The sequence below is a fragment of the Carassius carassius genome, chromosome 33, assembly GCF_963082965.1.
Source record: "Carassius carassius chromosome 33, fCarCar2.1, whole genome shotgun sequence".
Lineage (NCBI taxonomy): Eukaryota > Metazoa > Chordata > Actinopteri > Cypriniformes > Cyprinidae > Carassius > Carassius carassius.
Window position 1 is genome coordinate 10,935,435 of NC_081787.1, and position 26,307 is coordinate 10,961,741.

The 26,307-nt window shown below is 37.5% G+C and overlaps 1 protein-coding gene across 1 annotated transcript in view; it reads left to right on the top strand.

The window, feature by feature from the left end:
- The window catches only part of LOC132113722 (protein diaphanous homolog 2-like), a 447,692-nt gene that overhangs the window by 326,580 nt on the left and 94,805 nt on the right, over positions 1–26,307 (top strand). The window contains exon 23 of the mRNA XM_059521662.1: positions 21,975–22,099. Within this exon, the coding sequence (XP_059377645.1) occupies positions 21,975–22,099 (125 nt within the window). The remainder of the gene's footprint in view (positions 1–21,974; positions 22,100–26,307) is intronic.

The following is a 26,307-nucleotide window of genomic DNA, read 5'->3' on the forward strand; positions in this document are numbered from 1 at the left end:
TTTATACTTGAATTGTTACAAAATGTTACAAAAGGCTATAATCTTGTCAGACTCTAATGAGGTGATTTTTTTTTTCTTCCACCTGTCACACCTACAAAATACATTCCCCCTGCATATCAATCCATGGAGATGTGCCCTACATTTGCTGCTTTGGCTCAGCTCTCCAAAAATGCTGGTCTTATCTGCACCACACATACATGCATGCCAAACATGTTTGGATTAAGATGCTGAGGGCAGCACACTTACACACAACACACACACACACACACACACATATACATCAAAAGCACAGAAGTGCCCATCTGGGAGGGGGGGGTGGATTCCATTTACAGAATCTGTACAGATCCTGTTCTCCTGGAGGACATCAGAAGCTTCCAAGTATATTGCCATCTGTCTATCAATATATCTGTTGTTGTTGATTTTTGTTTTTTTTTAATATATTTGCTATGCATATTAATTTCCTCATGGCCCTATAGTTTCAAACCAAGACTTTTCACGCTGTCATTGTGTTGCATTAGCCATCCGCCATCTTCTGTTATGTCTGACTTTGGTAGCCTACTTATGATGTGATGACCACTTAATGTCCAGTGAAGCTGGCTTCTCTTCTTGTATTTGTTTTGCAGCTGAGGTGAGGCTGACTCTTTAGGGCAGGAAGTCCTCTCCGCTACCGGCTGGCCGGGAGAGTAGACAGTCTGTTATAGGGCATATCAGGAGCAGAAAGCAGGCCTGTCTGCCCCAGCTGTCCCTTTTTTTTTTCTTTTTTTCCTGTTAGAATATCGGAGAGATGTGGCATTTTGTGCCCCCCCCCCCAACCCATTCACTGTCTGGCTGTGCAGGTACGCAGACATGGATGGACACGTGCGGAGAGGCTGACTGCCCCGCTTAGAAATACTGACAGCACATCTGGATGAGAGTTGACAATGCAGCAGAAAATGAAAATAATGCTGTTTGCCAGGCAAGAAATATGCCCTGTCACTGTCAACCCCTCAGTATGCTGGGATTGTTGGACAGGTTGAGGCCAGCTTTTATTTTATTTATTTTTTTGTCTTGAAAGCACTTTAATGTGGCTCCTCTCCCCTTACCAAGGAGCATGTCTCATTATTGACTCCCCTACATCCCTTTGCCCCCTCAACCTTCCTCTTACCATTTCGTATTTCCACCTTGTAGCCTGATAGACCTTTTGAGTCCAACCTGTCAAAAGCTGTCAGAATCAAATAGGTTTGAAGCAACTCTGAATATCCAGCTACAATGTTTCTTTTTCACTGAATCTCTCTGAATGCTGCAGTGAACAAACAAGTAGTGTTGATTTAGAGTGTTTACCAGATGTGACAAATCTCAGAGAGCCTTTATCAGGGGGACATCTGGAGGCAAAACAATAAAGAGAAACGAAAATGAATTGATGAATGAAAAGGTAATGCTGTAGTTCTTCAGATGACATGCATGACTAAACCATACCAACGTCAAACATTTTCCTTGGAGGTTATTTCCAAGACAAAACAATCTCATCCTGACAACTTTCTGCAATGCTCCATAAATAGCTTGCATTAATAGTGCGGTATGCTTTCCTTTCATAAATTTGACTTCACACTTTAGCTGATTCAACACTTTGGTTCCTTGTTTTTAATTGAACTAAAACAAGTCATAGATTGATCGTGACTACTCTTTGAAGTCAAATTTGTTTTTAATTAAGTAAATTAATTAATCATTTCTAAAAAGTGACAACAACAATAAAATAATAATAATAATAATAATAATAATAAGAATACAAGCTTCAGCCTCACAGTAAAAAAAAAAGTCACAAGACTAGTTTTCTGGAGGGGTGTTATCCTGTAAAATCAACTACAAACTTGCATCATGTTCTGGTTTTATTTGGCTCACACTTTTCCCAATCTTTAACAATTGCCAGTGGATAAAATCAAGTCACAGCCTACATTTTTATCTCTTTGAACAAACCGTTTCACTCAATGTGAGACATTATGGAAGTAAATTGGGTTCTGGGTGCTGTTTTATTTTCACTTAAAGGTGAAACCAGTTTTTACTTGTTGAGGACCGATTTGGTGGTGCTCCAATTAAGTTCCAGTGGTCCATGAAAGCACACTTTTGCTGTTGTTCATGGTGACCTCATTTCTTTTGGAATAACAAGAATGTAATAATGAATGCATCTGTTATGCCAAGCTTTCAGTACGGTTGCACACAGAGCACAACAAAGCAGTCATATGTATACAGACTTAGTGTTTTTTGTTGTTGTTTTTTTAAAACACATTCTTACTAAAATCATTTATTTCTGGTAGTGACTGTTTTCCTCCCTTTTCCCAGCTCTTGAAGAGATGTTGATTCAAGTTGGTAAGCTTCCACAAATTAAGCCATCAGGTGATATTGGAAAAAGCTTAATATTAATGACTTTGCCTAAACAATGTTTACAGTATCTTCTATTTATTTATTTTTTATTCTTTTTTTTCTTTTTTTTCATGTGGACAGATGCCTTATTTACTCATCTGGTTTTTGAATCCTGGTACTTTAGTCAGTAAATGCCTATTTGAATGGGTGGCCAGGTTTTTGTGTCTTAAAAGAGTTATGCTCATATAAAGGGAACTGTAAGACAACAGTTTTCCTTCTTACTTTTTCAAAAGCCACTTCCATCCAATTAAAAATATCTGTCTCTTAGAAGAAACAAGACAAAGATGCCTTTTTGGATGCACGGCAATGGCAATGGCCATGCAAAACATTACAATTTAGACTCATCATGGATGTCTTGGCCCCTTTTAATCCCAACTGTTTTATGTTCTGTCACTCATTTCTATGAGAGCAACTAGATTAGAGTGGATGATGGCAATTTCCAGACTGTCTGTTGTTTGCAGACAGACAGGGGTGAGAGACAGCCAAAGAAAAGCATACCTCATACAAGAGATGACCTGGATTTGGCTCGAGCTGTGAAAGGAAACCGAATTACAGCTTGTCTGTGCTTGAGTGCTTTCTATTGGCCACTAACAAAAGCATTTACAGGCCCAATTCTATCTTATTTTGTGCCCCCGCATCTTTTTTCTTTACTGTTAGACTTCACAATTTACGTTCATCTTAAAATGTTTCGAAGTGTCTGTGAGCCGCATGATGCCTCCGCTTGCCCTTTATTTTAATGGCTTTGCAGAAACATCCATGATACTTTTTTTTAATGTTTTGAAAAATGATTCTTTAATGAGCAATATCATTTTTACTGTTATTTGTTGTGTGCTCGTTAAGTGTCAGTGATAAATATGGTGTCTAACCACCTACAGCGTCTTATCTCGCAGCAATATTTGTCTCCACATTGGTAGAGTTATTAAAATCTCACTCTGTGTGGGGGAAATGTATTGCAAGCCACCTCTGTTTAACACTGTAGTTTCCCAATAACATCCCACAGTGCAGCACTCAGCTGCTGTTGCAATGAGAAACAGGCCTTAACTGAGCCCTGATTAACCACAACTAAAGAAGTCACTCTGAACACAATTAAATGACTGAAGTACCTAATAATGATTGAAAAAAATGAATCTAATAAAAGTAATATCCGGCACTTTATATGTAAAATCAGCTGTCCCCAACAGAATTCCCAAGCTAACGATGCACTCGCTTGCCTTAAATTCCGCAATTACTTTAGTGATTACAGCCTTACCAGCTAAATACTGTTTATGTAATTGTAGACACTGTGGTTAGTGGCTGGTAAACATGTGAGCTTGAAAGGTTTTAGGGAAGTGGCTGGAGATGGGAAATGTTTTGACATTGTTGCATCTTGATGATTGTAACGTCAAACAGTCCTAACTTGACATAACATAGGCTTCTTAACAAGATACGCCAGATATTGAGTTGTGCTCTGCACAATCTTCCAAATACATGTTTGTGACCACCCATGTAGTTAGTAGAACATCTTGCCTCCATTGAAAGCCATGTATTTTTATAGTGTGTAGCACAATGCATGGACTCTCATTGAACTCTCACTGAAAAAGAATGAAAATGATAATTAATCAATGTAAACTTTTGTGCCAATGGTAAGATTGGCAGAGCCAGTAGAAATCTCAAAAACTGGCTTGATCCTTACTGTTAAGCCTTGTTCAAATCACTGACAGTTGGTTGGACATTAAGTCGATGGAGTCAAATGTGCATGCTTGTAAATATCCTTTCTGCCTACCTCTCCTTGATTCTCTCAGGCTGCCTTAGACGCTACCTCACCTACTGCACTGCGCTCCAGCAGAGCCCTGCTTCACAGATCAGCCTTTTTATATACTGTAATTATCTTATGGTGTAAGTAGCAGCTTGCACTAGTTAAAACAGATGGCGGATCATTTCAAATCCCATTTTTCATGTTTGCCGCAGATATCAATAAGACGGCAGTCCCCAAACCTGCTCTGACCTTTGTGGCTGGTGACGCATGTCATCTGCAAAATTGAGATCAGGCGCGTGACATTTTTCAGATCACAGGATAGGGAGAGAATGGTCCTTATCAAGGCTGTCAGTCATGACTTAGTGTATTCCCTCACGCCCCACACGCACAAATCAAATCATCTCCGGTAGGAATCACACAACACACACGGGCTGTTGTTGATGCTGTAAGCTCGAATCATTTACCAAGTTGAAGGAGGTCCAGTCACACTTCGGTGGCTGGGTTCTTTATTTGTTTTTTTTTCACACAGTTTGGTATATATTTGTGCACTCATATTGAGTTGCTGCATTGCCAGCTGAAATGCCATGATGACAATTTCAGCTGCTCCTTTCATGCCAGCTACTCCCTGTATGAATTGATAATAGGTCAATTGGGTTATACTTTAATTAATGGTTGTTGTGCCAATGTGTAATTCCGAGATTGCATTGAGGTTTTATTATTATTATTATTATTATTATTATTATTATTATTATTATTATTTTATATTGTACAGATTTGGCAAAGAGGTACATGGATACATTTCAGCAGTTTTTATATTTATTGATTTATTTTTATGTTGTAACGTGTGAAATGGTCTACCTTGATAGGAGGTGAAAGGAATCACTCCAGTCATCAGCCAGCTGTAAGAATCTATTATTCTTTGTGAGACAGACCTTAAGGACACTATCAGGGAAGTCAAAATCTTGAGCTTCATTACATTTATAGTTTGGTAGGGTATATTGGGGTAAGCTGTGTCGTTTTTGCCTAAAGTTGTCCTCTAGGCAAGGAGAAATGAGATTGCGGGGAAACTGATGCTCCTAATTTTATTTCAGGATAGGATAACTGTTATCAAATTAATTTAGAGAAAAATGTTTTATCAACATATTGCCAAAGAAAATAAGTAGTCCAGTGACAACTTGCCAGGGAAATTATAGTAAACTAAAACTATAATTAAAAATGAAATAAAAATCTTTACTTGAAATAAATGTTGACTGTTAATTATATATATATATATATATATATATATATATATATATATATATATATATATATATATATATATATATATATATATATATATACAATTTCCATAATATAAAAAGCTAGTTTCCAAGGCAGCAGTTCATCTTTTTATTTAGCTTAACTCGATGTGTTAAAATAACTAAAACTAAAACTGAATTAAAATGAATAAAAGCTGTATTTTTAAATATCTTTAAAAACATCAAAAATTTATTTAAAAAAATTACGATTAAAATGCCCAAAACTTGAACTAAATTTAACATTCAAGCAGAACATACAGTACAGACCAAAAGTTTGGACACACCTTCTCATTCAAAGAGTTTTCTTTATTTTCATGACTATGAAAATTGTAGAGTCACACTGAAGGCATCAAGGTCTATTTGACCAAGAAGGAGAGTGATGGGGTGCTGCGCCAGATGACCTGGCCTCCACAGTCACCGGACCTGAACCCAATCGAGATGGTTTAGGGGTGAGCTGGACCGCAGACACAAGGCAAAAGGGCCAACAAGTGCTAAGCATCTCTCGGGGAACTCCTTAAAGACTGTTGGAAGACCATTTCAGGTGACTACCTCTTGAAGCTCATCAAGACAATGCCAAGAGTGTGCAAAGCAGTAATCAAAGCAAAAGATGGCTACTTAGAAGAACCTAGAATATGACATATTTTCAGTTGTTTCACACTTTTTTGTTATGTATATAATTCCATATATAATTCCACATGTGTTAATTCATAGTTTTGATGCCTTCAGTTTGAATCTACAATTTTCATAGTCATGAAAATAAAGAAAACTCTTTGAATGAGAAGGTGTGTCCAAACTTTTGGTCTGTACTGTATAATAACAAAATCTGATTCAAAATTCAACTAAAACTATAATGGTATATCAATGATAATAAAATAACACTATGACTTACATGTTACACATAACTATGTTGTGTCAAGTGATAAGTTGGATCATTGGTGATTCAATTTTAAACTAAAGATATGAACAAATATTTTGTAGTATGTGTGACTTAATATATGTATATTATAGTATATGTACAGTATCAAGATACAACAATATATGATTATCTCTTTCTAAATAAATGGCCACATGGCCATAATTACTAGAACAGTTACCTATTGACACATCTTACCCCACTCTCTCCAATTTATGAAGCAGACTTTTTGAGCAAATTATGTACACGATTCACCAACTTATTTCGCACCAGGACAAGTTTATTATTTTTTAGATGTGACCTTTCCCTATACATTTAGGTGATTTGCATTTTATTTTCCTCCTTGTTTTGTTCTGTGATATGAAACGGCGCAGTGTGATCCATATTCAAATATATTAAAATGAGTAGCAGTGTGTTTGCATGTGAAATTAAGAAACAGAGTTGGGGTTCAAAGCCTGGTCCTGTGCATGCTGATAAGTAAGGGGAGGGCCAGTCTCAGCAGGAAGCCTTGTTCTACTTTGCAAATGAAGTGGGAAAGGGCAAAAAAAAAAAAAAGGAAGATGACCATGGCACGGTTTTGTGCAATGCGCAGCCAGGCATCACTTTGTAACTTTGATACGCGTCTCCGTGCAACAGGTTGAATGCTATAATCAGAAATATCAGGAATGTAAGTCCTGCTATGAAATTTTAATTGCATTGTCATGTGAAGCCTCGTCAAAGTTAGGAGAACAGAGACAGATAGAAAGAGTGAGATGGGGAAAGAGAGAGAGAATCGATTGTTGCTGGCTAAATTGATGCAGCGTTTGTCTGCGAGCTCACAGCAGATAAAGCGAGGGCTGCTGTGTTTGTCTTCAGGTGGCCTTTTCTACGTGTGCCACATTGTCATTTTGATGTGTTAAGTTATAATGGGTGTCTGCCATTCTCTGCTAGAGCTGCCAAAAAAAATCTCAGGAGGAGGGGATTAGGTGTTGGTGCTGCTATGGCTCTGCTCCCATCCAACCTGTCCTCCCGCTCTGCTTTCTCCTTTCAGACTTCTTTTTCGTAGTCACCTAAGGCCAGCATGTTAAAGCAGAGGAGCGGAGGAGGTCAGCCATCACTCTTCAAGTAAACACATTGGGAGAGCAAAGGATTCCATGTCTTTCTCTGTTTAAAGGTGTAGTTCACCCAATAATAAAAAATCGTGTTATTATTTACTCTCCCTCAAGTCGCTCCAAACCTACATACTTTTCTATTTATTTATTTAGTGAGAGTGTGCATCCTACAGTGTTTATAGTGAAATCGTCCACAAATCTTCAAAAAGAACAAACACTGAGCCTAAATTTGCTTCACATTTCAAATATTTATATTCACTAAAATACATGTGTGCAGACTGTAAAATATATTTAGGAGCATTTATGCGAATAAAACAAGTAAAATATTTCAAAAGTTGAAATTTTAAAGTATATTTAAATGGTACAGTATAACGAACGTCTTTATCATTTTAAGAGGTAACTTATAATTTTTTTTATCATTTAGCTTTGATTGAATTACATAATTATGATAAAGTTTCAATTTTCATTGCGCCCCTAAAGTTCCTTAATGCGTTTCGAAATATTTCAACTTAAGAAGTGTCAAGCCCTGAAACTAATAATTAATTAAAACATTGTTTCCCCTCACAATAAGCTATCATATGGCTTCAGTTGTATGAACCAGTTTTGTGATACTTATATGGTGTTTAAGTCCCTTTTAGAGCTTAACAGAGTGTTGTATAGACAAGAACCTTGTGAATATTCTTCAGTTCTTCAAGCACACGAGGATGGGTGAATAATGACAGACTTTTATTTTGGGATGAATTATTCCTTTAACGTTTTCAGAGGTCCACCAGACTGTGAAATAGACCACGATTGTCTCTCTTCACATGCTATGAGAAGACATGTTCAGAAGGTTTAGTGAACCTTAATCCGATTGTTTCATAAACGGCAATAACAAAGCGTTATGCACATATCTTAAACTTTCTTTTAAATAATCGTAAGTGAAGTCCTTTTAATAAGTCACATACAGCTTACTTATTGATTGTCTCTCTCTAAAGAAAGAATTGCCAGAAAGTGCAGACATTATTTCATGACTTATTGATGCGTTAAAAGGCAGCAAGCTAATAACACTCTCTGTTCGCTCGCCTCGCTCTCTTTTTTGTATCTTCTACTTAGCATTAGGGTACTATTAAGCCTTAAAGATGGGGTATGCAAGAAGAAAGCCTTATGGACATGCAGCTGGTGGCTGTTAGTTATCTGGTTATGCCAAGAGTCACAGAGCTCCTTAGGTAATGGCTATTTAATTGAGTCGAGACATAGAAGCCACCTAGAGACGCCAAGACTTTAGAAAGGCAAACACTACTCCACCCCACAGCCATTTGGCTGAGAAGGCTTGGAATGGGTGTTACAATAAACAGCTCACAGGTTCATTGTGTTTTTGACTAAATGTCTCATTTTCTATTCAGCATTCTGCAATATCAATCTATTTATTTAAGGTGGTAATGCAGTTTAAGATGTTCAAAAGGATTTTCACTATGTAGTATCAGTGTTTGTCAGATGTAGAATGACATATGCCATTGAAAGTTGATAGATATTAAAATGAAGGATCATGTGACTTGGGTAATACCATTGAAGGACAGTTTACCTAGTTAAATAAAAGTTGTTTTTTGTTTGCATGATATTAAATCTCATGAGTCTCAAGAGTCTCAGAAAACCACTCGGTTAAATTTTACAGCATATTAACAATTGTAGCATTTAATCCAGGTCCATATTGCAAAATAATCACTGGAATATTCCATTGATGTCCTAAAGAAACCCTCATTGATTAGTCCCTCTCATGTATGTTCTTGTAAAACAGCATTTTCCACATAAAGTACGATAAAATATATTCCACACAAATTACTATGAAATTTTATTATTTTATATAAAATAGCCTTCATATTGTATAGAACAGCCATTTACCAATCCAGCATTACATCGAACGTTTCCTCAAGTAGGCTTTTTTATTTATGTGTTTTACTAATCCAGCATTACATCGAAAGTTTCCTCAAGTAGGCTTTTTTATTTTATTTATGTGTTTTTTTTTTTTGGCTATTACTCAAGTGCATGGTGAAACTTATAAGTCCTCTTATGATGTAAATAATAATTGTGAAGTTCTGTACAATCCATAGAAGAATAGTTGAAACGTCTTTAGCACAACATTTTGTCAATTAAAACATGCTGTTGTACATTTAGCATCAAAGGTATTCAAAATATGCCATAAAAGATGCTTATGTTGTTGTTTGCTGTATTGTGAGAAAAATCTTATAAACAATTTATTTATTTATTTAATTCATTTATTTGTCAGGGACTATGTACAAAATACATTAATCTTACAAAAATATGTTTTGTACCAGAGTTAGCAAATGCTAATTTCCATCTGCAGTCCTGGGCAGGTGCACACAATATTAAAACATTAAATTACAAATAACTGTCAGTAGCACTAACAAATACATGCAATATTAGTTAAACAGTGATCATTTAAAACTAATCAGATGTTTAAAAGAACAGCTAATCAAAAAACCATCACAGCCTTACATATGTACAACATAGTCAAAAACATTTACTTCAATATTACATTTGTAAATTTTAAGTGTGCTGATGCTGACACAGCTGGTTTTCAAGGATGTATTTCTTTAAGTTTCGAGAGAAATTATTCAGATCTACATACAACTTTAGACTGTCTGGGAGTTGATTCCATTGTTTAATTGTTTTAAATGAGAAGGCTGTGACCTCCCTATAGATACTATTTCTGCCTTTAGATTTTACGAATATTGCATTTCAGCATCCCTCCACCAGCTAGCCACCAGCGAATATGTTATACCTGGATAAATGGAAAATAGAAATATAAAAAAATATTAGTGGGGGGTGGGGGCATAACCGTCAGGTGGAGGAGATCCCACTCTTAATTTGTTTATGATACTATTGTGAATACCTGATAAAATCTGAAATAATGCGTGGTCTGACTTTTCAGTTTACTTCTCATCTGTAGGGATTCTGCCAGTCAGAAAATAAATAAATAGAAATAAATAAAAAGGAGGCAGTTAATTTATCTCCCTGCTTGAAAGTGTCATTAACACGCAGATGAATTTAACGATTGCCTGAAGTAGAGAGCGAGCGAGTGAGTGACAGTGTCTTCTTTATAGCTCTGCAATTTAATCCTCGAGGCTATGCATCTGCTGGGTGCAAAACAAAAAGCAAATGGGCAATCCAATCTCAAATCAATACAAGGCACTTTCCCTTTTAAACACATCATGAATATACACTTACTTGTACATGTGTTTGCCATGCAGATGTCACGGTTTATGACGTCTGCATGCGACCGCCCTAAATGAAGACAGAGCTTGCAGGTGTGGGAATTGATCTGACCTTTTTCATTGGTGGAGGGATATAAATCACTTTGTATGGACTTGATTACGCTGTTAAGGGGGGACACAGGGTATCCTAATTTCAGTAGTAATGTTGGGCCTCAGTACCAACACTAGCAGAAGGTCACACACTGTGAGTACAATCTATTTTAATAGACACAGTTGGCAGCATTGCCAAGAATGGTGTGTGCACGGTTTCCCCTGTGCCGATTTAAACACACATGGCTGACAGCATAGAATTGATCTAAAAGAGTTGTTTGCAGCCTGGTGCTTCACTATGAAAGTGCAGATGCAGTGGCCTCTTCAACTTGCTTAAATTCCTTGGAAGACTCAAAATCTTTGCGCATCATAGATACCAAGAGCTCAATGAAAATGGACTTGTGCCGCTCAATGCAAATGGATTTCTTGCAGATCAGTCAGATTTAATGTCTCTAGTGCCTTAGATTTAAAATAGGCTTTTTTAATCATCTTCTAGTTTCATCTTGCCATAATTTATCAAAGAACCACTGTACCATTTCTAGAACTCTAACAGAGATGCTTAAATCATCTGCATGTCATGTTTTCATTAAGGGTCCGTTTTGCTGGTGTTTTAAGATGACAAGACTTTGAGTGAAGATGCTGTCTGTGATTCACTTTGGTTTATCATCAGCGTGAGCTGCAGGGGGGCTGTGAATCAGCGGCGTGTCGATAGCTGCATTCAGACCACAAAGCAGACAGAGTTGACTACACTCTCCGTTTAATTTTAGATTAGAGTCAGAAGGCCTTTACCCCACTCACCCACAAAAGTAGAGAGTCTGAATGGGGCCCACTAATGTCCTTGAAGCTGCCTTAAATTGTACTTCCATTGCAGCTCTTTTGCTTTTGCACATGAGCTGTATCACCGGTGGTGTGCGTGGAGAGATATCCCCTCTTCTAATGGAGCACCTCTCCAGCTCTCCAGCATGGCTCCTTGGCCTGTGCAGACAGTCAATCAAGACTGCCTCACACCTCCGATGAATAGATCATTTTCATTTCCAATCCACCATTAATCAAGCTAGAGTCGCAGCAATCAGCAGGCCTTAGCACAGGCCAGAATGCAGTACATGTGGCACCGCACGGAGATGCATTGGGAGTGGATAGTGAATAGGCACGCAAAGTGCAAAGGCACGACTGTAATTTCTCTCCCCAGTACCTCCAGGGCTGCGAGTCTCAGAGCTCCCCATGAAGAGAAAGAATGGTCAGAGGCAGCAATCGGCGTCGTTTCATGAGAAAAAAAAATTCATGAAACACGAAGCCAACTATTTTTGAAGCAAAACAACTTAGCATTCCACTGCCTATCTGTCTGTCCTGTATTACTGTATGCACACTGTTACTTAAATAGAGGAGTTTGTATATAGAAAACTTATTAAAGAAACAACATTTCATTGTTATTATATTTCAATAACCAAATTCATTCATTTTCATCCTTGAGTCAGAATTTAGGTATGAGGTTAAAATTGGTGCTGCACAGTGATAAACAGATATTATATTGTGTATTGTACTATGACTGGAGCGCTGTTTCAAAATTCAAGACCAGAATGATCTGTTTAACAATATCTAATAGTTAGTCTAATTTTCCATGTATGGTGCTTTTGATAATTATAGTCATAATTTTTAATGGTCAGTTTTGATGATGCATCCACTTGCATGTGTTTTTGGGCTCTTTCATTCATCTAAAAATAACTATTGGGTTTCACCCAGCCCTGTATCCAGAACAAAGCCAGTGTGACTGATCATCTAAAAGCCTCTTCCCAAATGTACAAAAGTCATCATTACTAAGCCTCATTGATTATCTATGGCGGTCATTTATGCAGCGAGAGCAGAGGTCCCTGACAATAGAGGCTGTGTATTTTCAATGTCTTGCATTTATTTGAATTAACTGTGTAGATGAACGGAGGCTTTCTTCAGCCTTAAATCAAAGCTAGGATGTGGTCAATGAGGTCAGGTTTGTCCTTACAGTGTATTGTTTCACATAATGTGCGATCCATGAAACAGCTCAAATCAGCTGTGCCACCTATACTTCCAAGCCAAAAAAAAGTTTGTTTGTTTCCTGAAGCTGATTAGATTGTAAATTTGATCCATATATGAATATCTGAGGTGTTTCTTTCGACCAAAAAGGAAACTATCAGTTAACTTCCTATTAAATGTGCCCAAAGAAGGGCAGATGTGCTCTCTCAGGTCATGATGTTTCTCACAGAGGGAGCTGTTGAGCTAGAAATAAGAGCAGTGACAAAATTGCTGCTGATAATCATGCACAATAAGTTCACAATATACACACATACGCATGAAAATGATATTTTTGAAGCAAACGACAGTTTGAAACATTCCAAATTGTATGCCATCCCTCTGCATGTTTTGTCTTCATTTCTAAAACATTCTTAAAAAAGAATATCTAAATAAGACCTGTATATTTGTGTAATGCTGAAAAATTGTTTAAGAACATTAAAACAAATTTAGTGACTGATTCTGGCAATTACTAGCCGCCTCCCCCCACCCCCAAAAATCCAAAGGTGTTTCACTAGGTTCAGTGTGAATGTCACAGAAATGTCTATTTTATTCATGGACTTGCCTTCCTGCATTGCATCATCGAAACTGTCCACATGCTTATCATCCTAACAAACAGAGCTGAAGCTTTCTTCTTAACTGAAATGTCACTCAGCCGATGGAATGTGCCCATTTAAGACCTGTTGCATGCACCATGTGATAGCAAATGACTTTGAAGCGGTGAATGAGTGTGAAGACACAAGTCAAACCTCTAACATTCTCTCACCTAGAGCCATTTCAGTTAGCCTCTGGTTCTTTCTCATGTATCCCAGTGCAATTTGCTCTTGTACTGCAGTGAAAGAATTCCCTTACGAGATATACGCTGTACCATGGTATTCGTTAGCCTGAGTTTGAGAGGTGATATTAAACAGTAAGTTGATGTTCAAACATTGATGGATGTGTCTGCCCTCCTTGCTCTGTCTGTATCAGACTTTATGAATACTGATCCACAATTCCCCTCAAATAAGCTAATCTGTGAACTGAATACCACTCTACAATTTCTGCAACAAATTTTAAACTTTCACATTCTTACCTCCCCTTAAGATTCAAAGATGTTATTTCCTTTGTACATTAGAGATGTAGAGAGACAAATATAAAGTGATTGAAGAATGAATAATAGTTTAGTATTGTGTGTTGGGTTCTGATTTTTTCATAAGAATCTATTTGTCCCTTGTTATACTTTGTGTGTGTACATCCAAGTGAAAGATATAACACCAACATGTCACAAATAATAAATAAATTATAATAAAGAATAAAAAAAGCAGAATCAATGAGTTGGAAAAATGATCATCTAAAAATGACTTTCACCTTCAAAAATCACCTTCTGAATGATGCACAAAGCCTATTGACTTTCAACTGATCAGCTGTGGTCTTTTTTGATTAGCTCAGCATAACAAGAGCTTTCCTGGAGCATTTCAGTTCTTGGTAGTTCAACTGAAGCAAACAATCAACTATGGGTGTCAAGGCACTGACAATAGATCTCCAGGATAAAGTTGTGGACAGGCACAAGGCAAGAGTTGGATACAAAAACATTTCAAAGGCTTTATCAAATCCTAGAAGCATGGTTAAGTCTATTATTAAGTAGTGGAAGGTATTTGGAACAATATATACCCTCCCTGGATCAGGATGTCGTTCCAAACTGGATGAAAGAGCCAGGAGGAAACTGGTCAGAGAGGCGACCAAGAGGACTACAGCTACTCTGAAGCATCTGCAGGAATTTATCTCAAAGAGTGGTCATTGTGTGCATGTGACAGCTATGCAACAATTTCACCACAAATGTGGCTTGTAAACCCCACTGAAAATCTGTGGAATGACTTGAAGTCTGCAGACCACAAACGCTCACCATCAAATTGAACTGAACTTGAGCATTTTTTTTTGCAAAGGAGAGTGGGCCAATATGGCAAAGTCTAGATGTGCAAAGTTAGTAGAGACACATCCCAACAGACTAAAGACTGTAAAGCAAAAGATGGTTCAACAAAATACTGACACAAGTGGGTGATCCTTTTTCCATTTCAGTGATTCTGTTATTTTTATTTACTTATTTTATTTTTCCTGACATGTTGGTGTTATATCTTTCACTTGGATGTTATAAGTTGCACTGAGTAAATGAAGCTGGGTAAAACAAAAACTGTCCATCTTCATGTCAGGCTGCAAAGCAAACACAACGTCATATATATATATATATAGACACGCTGTATTAAAAGTGTTTTCAGTCTAACCCAGCTCTTTCCAGACTCTCAAAATGTATCTTACAATTCCTTCAGAGCTTAGTGTGCTAGTGCCCTTAGTAGGGGCACTAACACACAAGGGCATGTTGGTAGTGAAGCAGTGGAGGACAAAGGTGTGTGTTTACCTATAAATATCCCCCAGCTCCACAATCTGTTCACCGGTATTCATAACACATAAACATGGCCCACCCACACCCTTTACCCACTGCACCTGCACAGCCCAGACTTTCCTCAGTGTCCCCTGAGGCCCCTGGCCGACAGACCCCGCTCAAGGTGTATTTCTTTGTCAGTGGCTCGTCCCTTTCTATTTTCCCTCTGTGAATCTCTAGAGCTACTCAGGTAGTTGTTTATTTGGGCTGTCTTGAGCCAAGCGACCGATGTGACTGGTATCACTCGCAGCTCGTTAGACAGTTTAGCGATTCTGCAAAAGAACTACAAGTCACGAATGTGTGTAACTTACAAGGCTTTTGGCCTTTTCTTTTCTTTTCTAGAGGGCAAAGATCGATAGGCCTGTGCACCGTTCTTTACTGCTTGCTCTCTGTACGTCTTGCCCTTTTTCCCTGTGCAAGTCTGATTTCTTCCCCGCTCCCAGGGAATTGTCAGCACCTTGGGTTGATGTCTATACTTTCTCATATATCAAAATGCATTATAATTGGCTCCATTTGTGTGTCTCTCTGAGATGGTGCGTCAGCTATCTGTTGTCACAGTGGCTGCCAAAAGCAATATGTTTTGTAAAGTGTATGAGTGCAATTCCATATGTGTTGTATATTATTATCTGCTGCCTTTAAAAAAAAAAAAAAAAAAAAAATCTTTCAGGTCAGAGAAATGGTTATATATATATATATTTCTTCCACATTTTATCTTTCATCTCTATTTGCAGTTTGAGCTAAGTAATTGAATCCAATCCAGGTCCTTTTAGAGCCTCAGTTGTGAAGGGATGTCACTGAACCAAGAAGCTTCTCACAATAGAGTGGCGTTATCACCCGGCCAGCGCTGTTTACAGGATCCTAAGGGAAGCTGAGGAGAGAAAGAACACTTTTATTTCCAGCCTCACCGCTCCTGTACGGCAAATCCTCTCCTCCAAAATGGGCATCCATTAAGGAGAGCGGACAGAGGCTGACGATTCCCCATCACACGCTTGATGGCCAGCGGCCAGCATAGATAGACCTCACCAGTATTTGTATTTCATGAGGTGTGCTGTTGATGTGACGTGAATGTGAATGGGTAATCTAACATTGCTCATCTCATTCCGAAGGGAAATGGGATTTGCTTATGGTTTTAGGGTTCTGCTGTTTGATCCTTTTTCTTTCAAATTTCAGATGTTAGAAGTAGTTTGCAATGAATCATGTGGTGTGAGATTGTTTATATTTCACTAACAATGGATTCATTGGTATTAGTGTCCCTCCTCATGGAGCCCTTGTTGTCTTTGTTTTATCCATTTTTATTTACTTTTAACGATCCAGAAATATTTATATTTCATCAGCTGGGATCTCCTGTGGCTAGCCACTCATTTTGAAGCATATTTCAACCATAAGGTTTATAAATACAAAAGCTCTCAAATGATCAAATCAGTCAACAAAGTGAGGGATTTCATGTGAGGAAAACACATATTAAAATAATAAATGAAACGAACATAAAAGGATTCCCCCCCTCCCATCCGATTAGCAACAGCCTATTGATGGTGTCTAGTAATTATGTTCAGCACATTGAAATTAATTGATTTCTGCATAAGGTATACCCCGTTTGGTTTTAGTATTTAGTGATATTAATGTTTGAAGTTATTATTATTACCAGTCTTCACCAGTAATATATTTTTTCACGTTTTTCTTTTGCTTCAATAATAAATAAATAAATGTAAAAAAAATCGGCATTTAGTCATAAGATTGCATTGCTTTGTCACCACAAGCATATCATCTTTATGCATTTTGATCTGAGCTCTTTTGTTCTACCTGAAAGGCCCTTGTGTAGAGATGTAGATATGCTTTTGTCTTTTTGTACTGCTAAAGTATATAAGCCAAGTATATGCAATAGCTGTGCTGTCTGTTTCCTATTACCTTTACTCATTCTTAAGCGCCAAAGGAGTGCTGACAGAAGCACAAATGTTTCCTAAACAAACTGAAAAGATTTCACTTTCAATTAATTAAATAGAAAAGCCACAAAATTGCATCTCTCAGTTCAGTGCTTTACAAGTAGCTTGATTGTTTAGAGGATATTATTGTATGTTAAGATCAACAATCCTCAGTTTTTAAGTACATGTTTTAAAGTCTGATGTTTCTCGTCTGTTCATGGTTATCCAACGAGAGGCCTGTTTTCGTTGTGAAGAGACATTATTGGAAGAACTACATTTTACCTTCTATTTTAAAGCTAATAAGGTAGAATTGGAGAGGGGATGGTTTGGGTATCTGTAACGTCTTTATTTTAAGGGTCTCCTGAGCCTCCAACTCATTACATACTAAATTAAAAGACATAATATGGCTGTACCCTGTTCTGCTTCCTTCTCCGCATCAAACTTTATTTGTACAGGATGAATGCAGTGAACGCAAGTCTAATCTAGTTTCCCAATTTCCTGCCAATTATCGGTGTATATATGTCAAGTGATGGACCATAGCTTTCATGCATAAACCTCTTTAGGTACCTCATCATCTCTCTCTCTCTCTCTCTCTTTCTCTCTCTCTCTCTCTCTCTCTCTCTCTCTCACTCACTTGCTCACACACTCTTCCTCTGAGTCTTATTCATACACATTCACATTCATTTAATGGATGCATACTGATCGTTCGTTCATGCATCAACTTTGTTGTGTGATTAAAATCCTTGCATGCAGGAAGATAAAGAAGCAATAATTCTATTGTAAACCACTTAATGGTTGTTCACGGGTGACCTTGTCTTTTGTTATATACTTTGTTTGCCTTTGTTGGTGTACTGTCGATTATTTAAATCTTAAACACCTTATGCTACACCAGGGCATCCTACTCTGAAATAAATCTCAATTCACATTGTATCATCCAAGCATCGCAGCTACAGCAATGAAATATTGATACGCCTTATCCATAAATCTCACATGGAAATGGTGCCCTCCAACAAATGGCTGACAGTAACGCTGACACCTTGGCATTACAGCTGATGATTTGGTATTTTGCAAACTGCATCTTCTTTCTTTTTTATGACAAGCGACGTTTGCTTCATGGCAGTTTATGGCGAGAGGAGAGGGGAAGGGGCTTAATGAAATAGTCCTCGTCTGTCCCCTGGCTCTGAGAATGAATATCTCACAGAACAAGCCCTAGCAGAAGGGCAGGACTCACAGGCACTAAACCCTGATTGTAAATCTTTAAGAAGCCAGCTAGCAAGGAGTTTGTCTTATTGTGTAATGCCATCACAATGGGCACTAATGCTGTCTAGTCCTTGATCTTTAAATTCACTCAGATCTCAGCTCAGGCTGTGACCTTATTCGCATGCAGTTTGTATGTGATTTGAGATGAAGAAACACTTTTTTGTGATACTGGTTTAGTTGAGTGAACCGACTGGCCTTGAAGAGACTATACATAGACTAAAAAAGAATAAAAAATAAATAGCACAGATGGAACACAAGAATGTGCCTTGTAAGAATATGCCCTAACGAAGTGCAATAAAGTGAAAATTGCGTGCAGTTTGAATCTTTGGTAATGAAAACTAGCCAATAGCCTAAATATTTGTTAATCTGAGGAGGTGACGGATGTTCCAAGTCACACTTTTAGTGGGTGTTATGGAAGCACACAGACATCAGTCATTAGTTTAAATTGCTATGTCCCAGAAATTGTTTCTGTGAATAATTGTGTAGAAATTGTTTCTGAAGAATAATTTTGTTCAGGGTTATCTCAACCCCCCCCCACCAGATCTTGTGAAATGAGCATGTTCAAGTTATTAATGCGGCAGTACTGGCCCCCTGTAAACAGTGTTATTTCGTTGTTAATCTTACTAATGACATCCCAAAAGGATGCCTGTTTTATTCTGCTTGGGCTTCCAGCAGGGCTCTCTATTAAGAAGAGGAAAGCTGCTTCTGAGACAAGTTCATTGCTGAAAAGCAGAAACTGACCCATAACGAGCCTTACTTTCAGAGGAACATCAAAAGAAATATTAACATTTTACTCTTCTATTAATTTTCACACACAGTGCCACACACTGTTGCCACTCCAACATTTTTTTATAGCTATAATAACATTTAAAATCCTGATTGTACTGGACACCGTGGCATTATCCTATTTATTGTAGTAATTAAACTAAGCAATTAAATTCCTAAGTTCTCACATTGGGAAATGAAGTATCGGTTCATGGATTCTCTAGTTTGTGTGATCCTTAACTACTTTTGTGGTAAACAAGGAGTCTGCGCCAGACCCTAGAGAGCTTCCTACAGTACTTAGGGAGCTGCTTTCTAAGTCAGTATCCTAACAGGTATTAAGCCTCAGAAACGATTGATTCAGTCAAATTCTTTTTATCTTGACTGCATTTATTTGAATAAACACATAATTCATTCCTATGTGGTCAAAGTGATTTTTGTGGGAACCGTTTTTTCAAATTTCTTTAAATAATAGAAAATGATCTTGCCCGTTACCTCCAAAAGATGCATGCTCGAGCTGAGATTTCTTTACCAGTTCCCTGGTGTTTAGGTTTCATCAGGGGCGAAGCCTGTGAGTCAGTGCTGTTATTAGCTGAACTCAGAGCTGGCTTTTTCCTCACCCTTGCAGCTCCCATAATACCACGTCCAGAGAGGCACACACACCGCTATCTTTCCTATCCATCTCCATCATCTGTCTGCCCACAATTCTCTCGTTCACCCCCTATAAAAATCATGCCATCAGAGTATTTTAAACCAACATTGTTTAAGCTTTTAAAGCCATCCTGACAAGCGTGTAGCATCATTGAAAAAGTGTCAACTTGTACCTTTGCCCTCTTGCTCGATTTTCTCTCTGTTGATTCTGTTCTCTCACAAGACCTGTCCTCAGACAGAGTGTTAACCTCGGCTTTGTAAGCTTTGATTAGGGGACAGTAAATCCCCAGTTGTGTGTTTCCTCCAGCATGCTACTAATGACACAGTGTCTACCCTTTATACTGTTGTTAGTGCTTTGAGTAGATTTGTTGCTACTGCCCAATGTCCTCCTATTTTGGTTTTATTGTTGAGTAGAAAAAGTTAAAGCAGATGTTATTAGCACTGACCTTGGGAAATAACAAGAGACTGAATCTTGGAGCTAGACTAATGAGAAAGAGAAACAACAACAAAAAAATGAAATAAGGAAATAAAAAGGAAATAAGTCTCTTACGCTCACCAAAAAAATAAATAAATAAATAAATAAATATATATATATATATATATATATATATATATATATATATATATATATATATATATATATATAAAGAAAAAAAAATGTCATACAATTTTAAAAAATGGTTTTCTGTGTTAAATATAAAACACGTTTTAAAATGTAATTTATTCATGTAACCTTAAAGTTGAATTTCCAGCAGCTTTTATCCCAGTCAGTGTCACATGATCCTGCAGAAATCTAATTTGTTTGTTTATTTATTTTTTGCTCAACAAACAATTCCTATTATTTTCATGTTGAAAATAGTTAACAGTTGGCTGCATAATATATATATATATGTTCAGGATTATTTTAGAAATAGAAAGCTCAAAAGAACAGCATTTATTTAAAATAGAAAAGTTTTGTAACATTATACATGTCTGTTCTGTCAATTTTGATCATTTTTTAATGCACCTTTGCTTAATAAGCATTACATTTTTCGTAAATACATAATCTTATTGCCCCAAACAGTTGTGTAAACATTATCAGCTGTGTATATGTCATATAGAGTGTATATACTGCTAACATTATTGTTTTAACTGATGATACTTTTGACATCCCTGTGTTAGATATAATTCAATCATTAATATATGAGCTGGAATCTGCCCCTGGGATGCATACTTGTCCTCACAGCAACCCTCTTGAAGAGTGTTTGTCCAGTATAAGACCCATACAAAGCCTTTCATGTCTCTGTGACCCTCTATGACCCTCTCAGACAGACATTCTTGTGTCCTGATCATTCGTACCATGTGTATCAATAAAGCTAAAGCCATACACCAATCACAAAACGGCACCACGATTGCGTCCACATCCCCACTGATCCCCCAAGACACTGCTGGCACTTTGAAGTCCAGACTTGAAAGAACTACAGTGAGTGCAGAGAGAGATAAAGAGCAGTAAACAGTGATTATGTAGAGATTAATGAAGCTGAACCCATGCTGACGCCACTCAGCCTCAGGACAGCAACTCCAGCATCACTTCAGTGCACCTGTCCACCTGAGCACACCTGCAAGATTTACGACATAGGCCAGCCAATATATGCTTGAGTACACGGTGATAAGGAAAAATAAGACAGAAAGTCCTTTTGAATAATTAGAAAGGGAGATTAAATGTATTAGTTAAACCTAAAGTGGTTGTTGGTTGTAAATAATCTGCATAGTCAAATTTATAGAAACCCTTTGACAGTAACTTCAGTGTAGTGTTTAACAGACTTCATAACCATATAAGTTTTCTGAGGGCTGTGTTAGAAGCTGGATTTAATATGTTGCTTGTCAAGAATAACGCTTGTACTGTAAATAAGAGCACCGGAGTTCATTAAACAGTATGAATTAGACAGAAAAGTACAACATACACATTAAAGGACAATAAACTGAGACACTTAATAAACTTAAATAAAAATAACACATGCATGCATACTTGCATAAAATAAAATATAATTGAGCCCAACATAACACTGAGGATAAGTACAATTAAGCTTGATCTTGTAATCGTAGCTTCTTGTGTTGGCTAACATTATAATTCTTTCTTTGAACACAAACTAAGCAGCATAAGCATAACCCATTGTTTGTTTCTTTTCTATCTGCCTTTAACAGTATCTGCCCAGATCCTGAAAGGCAGCCTGGACACAATGGAACGGCATATTCAGAGGCTGGAGAACGACATCGAAAACTTCCCCAAAACTGAAGACAAGCAGGATAAGTTTGTTGAAAAAATGTCAATATCCTTTGAGTACACAATTTCCTACTGTGTCCTGTGCTAAAACGTTTAGTAGGCTTCTGTGCAGGAATGAGGTGCTGAGGTCCTTCTCACAGTGAGCTATGAAAAATAATAATAATTCTTAATCAATATTTTTGTTCTGTTTTCCATTTTTTAACTACAAACATTTAAAGTTTTCTATTTTAATATATTTTCAAATGTAATTTATTCCTATGAATCCAAAGCTGAATTTACAGCTGCCAATATATCGTTTCTTAGTTCCACATAACGCTTTAGAAATCTTTGTTTATTTAATGCTCAGGAATAATTTCTTATTACTATAGAAATTAAAAGAAAATTCAAAAAATTATTTATAATTTTATAGTTTTATTGTAGTTTTATATATTATGTAAAAAAATATAATTTTACAAATATTATGCATTTTTGAACAAAAATAAATTGTATCTATTTTTATATTTTGATTTTAATTTAATTAATAATACAGCAAGACATATTAGGTTCATACAACAAGAAAAAAAAAGTAAAAAAAGAAATGTATTCCCTGAAAACAAGCCTTATTTTCACACAGTTGGGTTTAAGTAAATTTATCTTGTTTTTCAGATGGTTAAATGTTATAACTGGAAAACCAGACGAAAATGCTGTATAAGCTTGGATAGGCTGTCTCAAAGTGAGATGTTTATCAGTGTTCTCCTCGTCTCTCAAGCTCTCCAAAGGGAGTTCAGCTTGGGAGCTATTTATACTGCACAACTTTCTCCCCACAGGCTTTAATGGAAGGCTTTTTAGCCTTCTATAGTTATAACCCCTTGCTGATTTCATCTGCTGACCAGCCACAGCCCCCCTCTCTCCAACTATGAGGGCTATCGGCTCTCAAAGCACCTCTCCCATTTCTGTAACAGAAACACAAGAGATTGCTGCTCTCAAATTGAATTAGATGCCACAGCACAGTGAGGAAGTTAGACACTTGTTTGACTTTAACTTTCTGACATGTGAATGTTTATGTAAGCCAAAATGGATCTGCTGCAAAATGGTGCTGATTTAGGGAAAGTTGACTCTTGTGCTGGTTCTGAGCGACGGCCTGATTTTTATATTCCCACTGCGATTCTTGCCGTTCCTCAGCGGTGTTATTAACTACCAGTAAGAACCATTAATCAATGACTTATCAAGTCTGAGAGTCTTCCCATATGTTCCCCAAGCACAGGAAAGACAGCAGTTAACCTTATTTTAGCTCTTTGTTCACGAGCTTAACGCCGAGATTTATGGAGGCTTACGCAGCACTTTGGGTGGCATAAGAGTAATAGCCCAGGCACACATTAAAAATCTGCTCTGATTCAAAGAGGGCTGCTTAGGTTTGTATGATTAAGAACAATGAGCTGCTCTCGTCTGCAGTGCGTCACAAAAACAAGCCAGAATTCATCTGTGGCCTTAGTGACAGTATTGATTAGCAGGACTCAGGGAGGATTGGAACTTGAGTGTGGGGAAATGGAGATGTGTATATCCACTGCGGCAGCGCCGGGGCCTTCTGCCGTCCCCGGGGGATTGTAAAAGCCAAACGGGCCCCGAGTGCAAACGCAGCTGCATCTCATTCCTGGCTCACCTGATCTTTCATCAGAGCCGGCACGCAGCCGAAGCTCACAGTCATGTCCATTTGATGATTCGAGAGGGGTTTTTTGGCAGCAGAGAAAGAAGAGCCAGGGAGAGAGCCGTGGCTGAAAGGGAACGGCTCCACCCTTATTGTTCACCAGTCGCGACTTGTTTTCAGAGGCATCGGAGCCCGGCTGTGGAGATGCTGACTGACAGCACGTTCAAACACAGCTGCGCCAGCTCTTTTGCGGATGACAGGGCAGACATTGTCACTGAGCTAAAAGAGGCCAAAAGCTGTTTCACTTGGCCATTGTGGACAGCAGGCTAGATGTTATAAAGGGAGTGATTGAATTTGTGAACGTGTGTGTGTGCACGCGCTTTCTGCTAGATGCACTCCATTGCTCGCCATAGCAACAGGCTTCTTGCTCTCTCCATTATGAGTTTGACCTGGACGTGACCTTGACAAATGACTACGGTGTAGAGACACTTTTTAGAGTCGTAGTGCAGGAAGTGTTTTAAAAACATGTGCTTTTTAGCCTCACGGTTGAGGATTTGTTTAAACGGGGTGGGAAAGGAAATTTGCGTGAATGAGGACAGATGCTACCTTATTTAGTGTTTTCTTTGTCTGTAGATACTCTAAATCTAAATCACACTACTCCAGGTGGGCAGAATCTTCAGATTTCTTCCTTTTTTTATGAACTGTAGCCTTGAGATCCATGTGATTTAATCTACCCTGAAATCACACTTTTTTTTGGTTTTGTTTTTTTTTATACTCTCTGCTGCTCCAGGGAGACCCAACACAATACGATTATGGCATTTCATATGCAGAACATTTGTTTCTTTTCAGTTTTCATGGCAGCTCAAACTGCATATTTAGAGCCCTGCCAGTGAGATGGGAGGAGAGAATGAACTACTATGTACCAAATTTTATGAGATAAAAAGGCTTTAACTAGAGAGAGGCCATGTGAGAGCGGTAGAGGAATTTTGCCTACAGTAGGTAGGAGTCTTTGGATGTAATAATAGCGGTATACATTTCACACCCCTCTGAAACTGTAGAGGTGACATTTTGCAATATTAAAAAATCGCACCAAATATGGGAATATCATATTAGATTCACATTAAGGTGCTTAAGACTCTGGAACAAATATGCATTTATTAGCTTACATGGTGATGCACCGTTGATAGATTGATCCATTAAATAGAAATGATTGTGGCAGCAAATCAATGGCGGTTTAAAAATGCACCGAACACACTGTTGCAAGAGAGAAATAAACTCCTGATATGCATAAGAGTTAGTTTTTAGAGTCAAATAAAGGAAGTTAATTTTATTACTACCTGCTCAACATTCCCTCTTGCAATATGAACATGTATATGTGAGAGTATATCTGTCTAAAGTATTAGGTCATATAGTAGTTGCAGATGTATTATGGGTATATGGAAGAATGAAATAGACACTGCCTTGTATACGTTATTTAATCTATTATTAGTACTAAAGATCCCTGTGCATCACAATTCACACTACCTGCTAATATTTAATGTTTTTCTTTTCTTCCTTTTTTTAGTTTAGGTATGCTTTGGAGGATATTATGTGTTGTTTGTATTGCTGGAATGTCCTCATAAATGCATTCAGAGTTAGGATTTACATAAATGCATTTCATACATACAAGATACACCAGCATACATTAAAGTCGTATAGTTATTACAGTCTTCTGCTTTAAACCGATCTAAATAAGTGGTGAAATGCTGGCAGAGTAACTCATACGCGCAGCTCTTATCTGTAGGAATGCTTTATTTTTTCCACCATTACTGTAATGTATGCAAATGACTGAGTAGGATGTTTGTTCAGCAGTTTAGTGATATCTATCTATGAGAATTAATGGCACCCCACAAAAGCTTTTAAATGAACAAGTGTCCCCAGGAGGGCTGTAACTCAGCAGAGGGACAGTGCTGGCAGTGGCCTGCCTGGGGACTTGGCGTACTGGGAACTTAATGGAGAACAAAAGGGTTGCAGCGGCGTTTGGCGTCCATACTGAGTTTTGACAGATGAGGGGGTCTGTCTAATAGATCTCGCTCTGCTATAATTCAGTGTGCTGGTATTTAACTTAACCTTCGTTCTCTCTAGGGACTGAAAAACACCAATCAGCTGGCCAATTTCTCCCTCTGCCACCTCTCTAATAACAACACGCATGCAGGAACAGAAAAGTTCCAATAAATACAGTGACACAGGAAAGGAACTTTTAAATATAGATAGTTCTGAATCTTAATTTGGATTAGATGAGCTATGTTTGAAGTCATTAAACACTGATGAATGTATGCCTGTGACCATAATCATTCAGTCTTCAGTTAGGATAATCAACTATTTAATTATATAGTTGATTTCATTATACCTGTTATTTATGGTAATTATTAATAATAAGTGCGTGTCGAACACAGATATGTCATTGTGTTATAGGTGCCACAAGGAAACCAATCAAGCCACATAAACTCATTGGTACATGGCTTCTCTTTATCTCTGGTAAAATATCTGTGTGACTTTTCATTAAAATATTTAAGATAAAAATGTCATGCTTTTATTTAAAATCAATGCTTTTTATTTTGTTATTTTTTTTTAATTTTTAAATTTTTATA